Source organism: Sprattus sprattus (assembly GCF_963457725.1).
Source record: "Sprattus sprattus genome assembly, chromosome: 12".
Classification (NCBI taxonomy): domain Eukaryota; kingdom Metazoa; phylum Chordata; class Actinopteri; order Clupeiformes; family Clupeidae; genus Sprattus; species Sprattus sprattus.
This window is the reverse complement of record NC_137910.1, coordinates 22,982,984-22,992,147: the sequence shown is the minus strand read 5'-3', so window position 1 is coordinate 22,992,147 and position 9,164 is coordinate 22,982,984. Positions and strand designations below refer to the sequence as shown.

The following is a 9,164-nucleotide window of genomic DNA, read 5'->3' as shown; positions in this document are numbered from 1 at the left end:
TGTTTTTGTCATATTCCTCTATTTGTGAGAAGTCGAGTCTGTGTAAAGGGTTGAGTGCCATTTAGTTTTGCTCAGTTTGTGCTTTGCAGGTACTACATTTACGTTGTCGGGCTGCAATCATTATGAGGGTGAAATTCAAGTGATGCAAAGAAAATATTCCACTGAGTAACGTTTACTTTCACTGAGGCTACACTAGTGGTCCTGTCTCAAGCTAGCGGCTCCCCATTCATTTCTGAACACCATAGACAGGCATACACAGATAATCTAGTTTTAGTCACACTGTATGTAAGTGCCTGTGTGGTAATGATGAAATTCTCATGCCAAATATGGCGCTACCCCTTGCATGTCAGCCCTCTTTTTACTCTGTATACTGTATCTGATTTCCTGATATTGTGGACCCTAAAAAATTGTAAATATTTAGCTTCAAGCTATTTATCCATCTGTCAGAATAAAAATACAGATTTATACTCATAGATGATGTGTGTGGGTCATATGATGTTAGTGTTCCACATTTTTGCATCTTCTGGTTTTGTATTTGTATGAATGTATATGAGAGAGTGCATGTTACACCCAGGCACTTCCATTTCCAGGACCTGTCCTCTTTCTTTTTCTATTGGTGGTGGTCCTACACTGAGCATCAGTTTGATCAGATCTTTTTTTTCATGTATTGACACAGATATTTCATTCACGTTTGGTTTCATGTTGGGCTGTAGGATTTTTTTTTCTGTTCCAAATCTGGACTGTAATAGCCTACAGGATGTACTGACTTGAATTCTATTAAATAATATTACAATTTATGAGGGGTGTGGTATCCTGAGGTGAAGAATACAGTCATTGTCAGTGTGTCACCCATGTTATCTCACAAGCAATATATAATTTATTTCATCAGAATATTATTAGGTATTATTCTACATTTAGATACATCAACTTTGTCCATGCACTGGTTCTGTCGCCAGGTTCATCTGTAGACCCTGTCGATGCCTGATGGTAGTCGTCCCCCGACCATCCGCGTGATGGGGCCACAGCGCATAATTTTAGTTTGTGATGCTTTGGCTAAGGTAAGCTAATAGTGTTATCACAAGATGTGCAAACGAAACTTCATGCTTATTTAAACCAACTAATCATAGCGCATCTTTGTTTACGCGTATGGTTAACATACGGTACTACGAAATTACAAAGAAATTCACCAAAACCAACGTTATTTTCTTTAGTTTTTTGGGTCCTTAACAAGTCAAATACACTTTTGGGTAAGCATCGAAATATATGCCGTTATTGATATTTTAACGCTTTTGCACAAATATTTGCGAACTACCTCAAATTGGTTATGAATTAATGTGATAACGACTTACAGAGGCCGCTATGTTGAATTCGTGTTTAAATGTTAAAGAATCAGCACGAAAGCACCTAGAAAAATATCAGGCACTAATACGAACACCCGAAATCACAAGGGTCCTTTAGCACGTTCTTACAGGGAGTGTGCTGTAACGTTGACCGTCCTTTGATTTGAGAGGCTATGTAGCTTAGTCTCAAAACAATGATGGTGACTTTTCAAAACACGTAAAATTATCTGTCTGGTTGCATATTACTGTTTCCTTTTAATCAAGTCAATATAAGATGTCGGTTAATCGTTGTGTCTTAGCTCTTTCTCGCATGCCTGTCCAGCACAGAGTAACGTTACGTGCAATACCCCTATCAGCAACCACAACTGTTCACAAACTATGGACTACTTACCCTGGATATTTCCAAGAAAATGGGTTGTGTGGAGTTTCCCAGAGACGGAGTATATCATCAAACGATTCAACTCGTCCCCCAGATACCTCGTTATTTGTGCCCATCAGTATTAAAAGTGCAATGGTCAGAGACGGGGAAGTAGGACTTGAGCTGTCTCAACCACTGGAGAAAGGTAATCCTTGCTTCTTTAACATCAAACAATGGGTGTGCGAGTGACAGTCTTCAGTATGGGATAGGTAATAGCTAACGTTGTGAATCATGCCGGCAGTTTTCCCCTTTGGCATCCTGAATGTATAATTTGAAGTGTGTAAATGATGTTAGGGTAGCTGACTTGTGAAGAATGGGTCGTATCGTTACTTAGCTCTGCCCTCTGGGATTTTATCGACAGGTGAACTTTTGAAGGTACTTAACAAATTTTACAAGAGGAAAGAGATGCAGAAACTTGCATCAGACCAGGGTTTGGATGGTAAGTTTAAGTGAGCCGCCATCTCAACAACGCTATTATGTTTCGGTTTCGTTTCTGATGTTTTCCACTCTTTCCCTGTGCTCGCCGATGCTTTCCTGACTTGATGTTATGTCTCCCTGCAGCTCGGCTCTTTCACCAGGCATTCATTAGTTTTAGGAAGTTCGTGCTGGAAATGACCGCTCTCAGTGCAGATCTGCACATCATTCTCCATGACATCTGCTGTGGGGCAGGTTAGTTCTGTAGTATCTCCCTTGTTAAATGGTGATACTGCTGTCTTTGTGAGGTTTGGGGTGGGAGTCACTTTGGAGTAACCATATAATTGAACTTAAACAGCAGGTGTGTTTGCTTAATTTACAAGAAAGTTGTTATTATTGCAAGGTTTATTCAGCCATACTATTGGTGCTCAGTGCAGAAAGCACCCTTACAGTTTTGCTATTGTGCTTAGCCTGAAACCTCTCAATTGTGTCTAAGAAGATAGATAGAATAATTACATTATTGATCCCTAAGGGGAGATTGCAACAAAGCCCCAAAACTGGATTTTTGACAAACATTTTCCATACTATTGTTATTTTGTATTTTATATAATGCACTTGTTAAATGATCACTGTTGTCATTTTCCCTTGATGTTTTCCAGGACATGTAGATGATCTTTACCCATACTTTCTCAGACATGCTAAACAAATCTTTCCCATGTTGGACTGCATGGAAGACTTGCGCAAGATCAGTGACTTGCGTATTCCAGCCAACTGGTATGCATATCAATGGCACATCTTCAGGTGTAAAGTGCAGACATTATTGTGGACAACCCTATTACTTCTTCATTGAAATATACTTCAAATATCTCCTCTGCAATGCACAATATTCTACCATTTATGCACTTTTATCTGCTATATCCATGGTTCTCTTCACAGGTACCCTGAAGCAAGAGCTATTCAAAGAAAGGTGATCTTCCATGCTGGACCGACGAACAGTGGGAAGACCTATCAAGCCATCCAGAAATACCTAGCAGCCAAGTCTGGTGTCTACTGTGGGCCGTTGAAGCTCCTCGCTCATGAAATATTTGAAAATAGCAACAAAGCTGTACGTTTCAACCAATGAATTGTCTCTCTCATTCACCATGAGGCATTTCAAGTTATATGGGTTTTCTTGGCACGCAGAAAATGTCTGTAATGTTTTTAAAAGACACTGATGTTTTTCTGATGACACTGTTCAAAGTAGTGTGACTTCTGTGATAAGTAAAATAACATTCAATAGTGCCTTTCTGCTTAAAGCAAACAGAGAACAGGAGACATGGCACATCATTTTCCATTGGGCTGTGATCGGAGTAAGCAAATGATGTGCTTCCCTGCAGGGCGTGCCTTGCGACCTGGTGACGGGGGAGGAGCGAACATTTGTAGACGCGGATGGAAGACAGTCAGGTCATGTGGCCTGCACCATTGAAATGTGCAGTGTCACTACTCCCTGTAAGTACTCATGTATTTAGATATTAAGATAGATATATTATAAATATATCTAAATATTTAGATAAATATTTCATAAAGTCTGTCTATATGTGATCCTTTGGATATACATGACCTATGAAACACTCTTTGTGCAGTGATTGGTTAGTCAGACTGACCAGATGGTTGTGTGCAATGTGGTGCCTCTCCTGTCTGATATGTAGAACGAGGCTTTTTTGTCCATCCACTATGTAGACGAGGTGGCCGTGATTGATGAGATCCAGATGATCAAAGATCCGTCCCGAGGATGGGCATGGACCAGAGCTCTTTTGGGTCAGTCGTTGTGCCTTTTCCTGAACTGTTTCACTGAGAAGAAATGCTATCATATCTAACCCTACACATGAGAGTGCCCTTTTAATTACCAGTTGAAAGTTTCTTCAATAGCCTTGAAATCAGGCTATGAATCCACCGTAGCATTATTTGATGTAAATGTCTGTTAAAATTCATGGCACGTGAGGCTTTTTAAAACTCTGGCCCGAGCAGGATTGTGTGCTGAAGAGATCCATGTTTGTGGGGAGACTGCAGCCATCGACTTCATCAAAGAGCTCATGTACACCACAGGTGAAGAGGTGGAGGTAAGCTCAGGGGGTCTTGAAACTATATGTTCTTCAAAATATGTAAATGTAACTGCAAGGTGTAACATAATTTACTGAAAATACTACAGGATAAGGATAATTTAAACTTAATTCAGGTGATATTTGTATTCATTTGTTTGGAGCCATTAACAATTCAAATTGTCTCATGGCGCTTTATAGAGCCCAAAGGACTCAACCCCCTAGGGCAAGAACCTTGTTGATAAGCTCTTGACAACACTCTTCCTCCGCACTGTCCAGGTTAATACCTACAAAAGACTGACGCCATTTTCCATTCTGGACCACGCTGTGGAGTCGTTGGACAACCTCAGGCCAGGAGACTGCATCGTGTGCTTCAGTAAAAACGACATCTACTCCATCAGCAGACAGATTGAGCTGAGGGGCCAGGAATGTGCCGTCATCTATGGCAGCCTACCACCTGGTGAGTCACTCAGTGCCACACCAACACACTCGTGTCCATGCAAACACACACTCACGCACTGCATCTGTCTGTGTTACACACATATACACACTTAGAAACACTCATGCATGAGTAGATTTCATAAGGATGTGAGCAATGATTGAGGTTACTGAGGTACTGATGAAGCATCAACAAAAATTAGATAAAGAAATTGTGTTGTAATCAGATTATATTAAAGCAACCTTCCCAAATTGTGGTGGTAGCTGCCAAAAGAAATGCCTAAGCAGAAATAGCCATAATGCACTGTGTATGACTCTTTGTTCAACAGGCACGAAGTTATCCCAAGCCAAAAAGTTCAATGACCCAAATGACCCCTGCAAAATCCTGGTTGCTACAGATGCTATCGGCATGGGATTAAATCTGTATGTATTCCCCTTTACAGTGTTTTTAAAACACCCAACACCCCCTGCTGGATTTCATTTCTCTTGTAGATAGTGTTTTTTTGTAGTTCAGAACATGTCTTGAATGAGTATATTTTTCCATAAAACCGTTGGTTTTACCTTGGTCTTATGGGTGTGCTTTGGTCTTCATGTATCTTGCCTGTCTGTCCTCTTCAGGAGCATCAAGCGCATCATTTTCAACTCTCTTGTGAAGCCCAACATTAATGAGAAGGGGGAGAAGGAGATGGACACTATCTCCACTTCACAGGCGCTGCAGATCGCAGGTCGAGCCGGCCGATTCAGCTCCATCTTTAAGGAGGGCGAGGTCACCACCATGCACAGAGACGACCTGGCTATCCTTAAGGATATCATGGGCCGACCAGTCGACCCCATAGAGGTGTGTGTGGGGGGGGATGCTTGTTGGTGAACGGTTTTGATTTGTGTGAATCTATAAGTCATGTTTAGAACCTTGTTGATTGGCTATTAACAGTTTGTAATGAACCCTTGCATAGGGTTTAGCATGTGTGAAGGCTTTTAACCCTGTGATTTTTCTACTGTTCTTGTGACAGACAGCAGGATTGCACCCAACAGCAGAGCAGATTGAGATGTTTGCATATCACCTCCCAGATGCTACTCTCTCCAATCTCGTTGTAAGCCTCAAATTTTTAAAACACTTCCATAGGTTGTGAAACAGTACTGTAAGAGATGAGCAGCGCCATTGTCAGATGAATGTATAAGGGTAAAATAAAAACTCACTTTGCTCTTTGCTTACCTTTAGCTAACATGATATGTCAATGAACTGTGTCTGGTTCTAAAGTAGTTCTTGTCATTTCTCAATCTTCTTTTCAAGGATATATTTGTCAGCCTTTCACAAGTGGATGGGATGTACTTTGTCTGTAACATTGATGAGTTCAAGTTTCTGGCCGACATGATTCAGCACATTCCGTTAAACCTGCGCTCACGATACGTCTTCTGCACGGCCCCCATCAACAAGAAGCAGCCATTCCTCTGCACTTCCTTTCTCAAGGTACAGTCGCCATGGCGCCCTCTGGTGCCACCAAAGTGTATTTTAACTGCAATAAAACAGACATCCCTGTTATATGCATGTCTTGACTTAGATTGATGAACAATAAAACAGACTCCTCACCTCACCTCAGAAAAAATGTCAAGGCAGCAATTAGTCTCATTGGCACCTCCTGTTGTTTCTTCATTAAGATGTCACCAAAAGCATATTGGTTTAAGTTGTTAAATAAAAGCATGCTCCAATCAATGACCACTTCCATCACCACCATCCCCCAGCTCAGCCCCTTTGGTGCTTCAGAAGTGACGTTATGTCCCATTGAGTATCTCTTCATGGAGTTGTATTTCCAGAATGTCCTGCCTATAGTTGGTAGTCTATCAGGTTTGGACGTCTGTTGGTCTCGCTGCTGTGACCTCCTAAAGTGCCTGTCTTTGCCGTCACATAGGGTCAGGGGTCCTGTAGTATTTGTTTTTCTAAATTTAGTCTCCTCTCTGTTGGCAATGTTTATGTATGTCTGTATGTCTATTTCAGGATGTGTTATCTTGACTGAATCAACTGGGAAGATTAAAAAAAGCGTTGGGGGTTATTATTGCCTAATGTAGAGCAAACAGGCTTGGCACTGTGCTGCTCAGTCTTGATGGTCCTGTAGAAAAGAGCAGTTTGTTGACCCATCACCTCACATAGCCTACTGTCACCTGGCTCACCTGCCGAAATTGCTGTTAAACGGTAATTAAGCCATTGGCTGAAAGAGTTTTAGGGTTTTGCTTAAAAGGGGTGCGCTCGCCAACACTGGATGAGTTTATGACCAGCGGCTCGCATATTGTTTTTTGTTTTTTCAGTGGAGAAATGCACTATAATAATTTGTGGCTATATAGGATTCAAATAAATCTTAACACCATGGTGGCCAAAAACGACATGCATTGGCAGTATATTGCTGTTAAAGTAAATGTGTAATCTGATCTACTCCCTAGGTTCAATTTATGAATACAATGCTATTGTGTGAAGGATAACTTCATTCTAACAGTTATTTCACCTGCAACCTTAGTTATGAAAGCCCACTGGTAACAAGTCAGGATTAAATCGAATATTTAAGTAGTGGACTATGCATTAATAGCTCTCATTCATGGCGACTATAGATGAGGTGTGTTGCCTCCGCTTATATAGCCTATTAATGTGTTCACAGCAGGCAAGGGATAAAAGCTGAGTTTGTGAAAACTGCAGGGCCATCTCCTGATACTTTTTCACAGGTAAAGCAGCCATTAGCCATTGCAAACAACACAGGAAGGCCCCTGATGGAGGAGGTCCAGGGTGACGTTATGTCTGACCCTGGTGACAGCTCAGTGTCCACTCCTGATTTACAGGATGATATCATACCAATTTTTTTGCCCAGTGAAAAAAAGTGATGCTGTTCACATGCACATGCATGTCTTATGTTCAGTTGAGGAGGGTACTATTGAGCTGCTCTTACATGTAGACTCCATTTGATACCATTTGTTTCTGTTATATCGCAATCTCAAATCTAGGGTTAGGGTTAGGGTTAACACTGTCCACCATAATCACAATATCACTAAATTGTACAACTGTAATCTGTATATACATTGCTCATACATGTCATCAGCTTCATATAAATGCTATAACCATGTGTCTTTATGGTTTTATAATACATTTCCTGCCCTTATCAGCTTTACCTTTGTCATTTCCTGTTGAGCAGCCTATCAGATATGGTTTATGACTGGGTTCACTGAGGACTGTGTGTCTGGTTCTCTTTCAGTTCGCCAGGCAGTTCAGTCGGGATGAACCACTGACCTATGAATGGGTGTGCCGGCACGTCAACTGGCCCTTGGTCCCACCCAAAAACATCAAGGACCTGATGCACCTGGAGGCGGTGCATGACGTCCTGGACCTCTACCTGTGGCTCAGGTGTGCTTCCGTCTCAACACAGCAGTACTTTTTGACAGAGTTCGAGTGTGGTTATGTTTGTGTTTATGTGTTTGGCAGACACCATTGTGACAAAAAAGGTTTGACCGTTATGACTATTATTAATTGCTTGATTAAAAAAATGAGCAGTAGTCATGATGCTGTTAACTGACAAAATGGTTGGTTACAGAAAATGTATCTTATTTTAACAAAGGAAATTGTACACCCCATTTGTCACAGCTGTTCCTTTGCATTTCTCTTGGCAGCTACCGCTTCATGGACATGTTCCCTGACGCCAACCTGGTGCGTGAGGCGCAGAAGGAGCTGGACACAATCATTCAAGAGGGCGTTCGCAGCATCACTCGCCTCATCCGAGCCTCAGAGTCTCAGGCCAAGCCAGTTGTAGCCCCTGGCACCGCCACAAACGCCTCCCACAACCAGACCACAGGCTCAAGAGGCCGAGGAGCCAAGGCCCTAAGCCTGGGAGGCCAGTCTGGGAGAGCTGACAGTTCCCTGGGATCAAAGCTGGTTCAGGATGGACTGCTCACACCTGAGTTGCTACAGCAACTGCAGAAGGAGTGGGCTAAAAGGCTGAGCCAAGATGGAGGCACTGGTAAGACTTCTATGGGAAACGCATCAAAAGTAAAGAAGACCAATAAGAAGAAGTGATTTCCATTGAAGCTGGCTGTGTTGCTCCAGTTGAACACTGTGTGTTTGTGTTTGTATGTGTTTGTGTATGCTGTATGATGCTTTAAAAACGTTATGGCACTAAATATATACTAGGGTCTGCCTTTTTAGGGGCTATGGTTATAACTCAAAACCACTTAAATGACCAAACATCATCATATAAAGGGGAAGCATTGAGGTTCCAGTGGTGTAAACTGCATACAACAAGGTAGCACCCCAGCTTGGACATTTCCTGTTCAACAATGTCAGCTCCACACAGGAGAAGTTACTATATTCAGTTACTTTCTCTTCAACCCCAAAAAGAACTTAGTTAACCCATTTCATCTGTGAGGATGAGCTTCAGGGGCCACATCCACAGGGAAAATACAGGCCTTTGGTATTTTTTTCTTGTTGGTAAACACGTCAGTAGT

The 9,164-nt window shown here is 41.9% G+C and overlaps 1 protein-coding gene across 1 annotated transcript; it reads left to right on the top strand.

Moving 5' to 3' along the window:
* Positions 1-1,556: 1,556 nt before the first annotated feature.
* supv3l1 (SUV3-like helicase) lies at positions 1,557-9,164 on the top strand. Its single transcript, XM_080848901.1, has 15 exons — positions 1,557-1,903; positions 2,120-2,197; positions 2,320-2,427; positions 2,832-2,946; positions 3,109-3,277; positions 3,549-3,660; positions 3,892-3,969; positions 4,180-4,271; positions 4,530-4,710; positions 5,018-5,111; positions 5,307-5,526; positions 5,699-5,779; positions 5,980-6,156; positions 7,922-8,070; positions 8,334-9,164. Exons 1-15 carry the CDS (start codon positions 1,615-1,617, stop codon positions 8,734-8,736), a joined length of 2,346 nt encoding a protein of 781 aa, XP_080705027.1. The 5' UTR covers positions 1,557-1,614; the 3' UTR covers positions 8,737-9,164.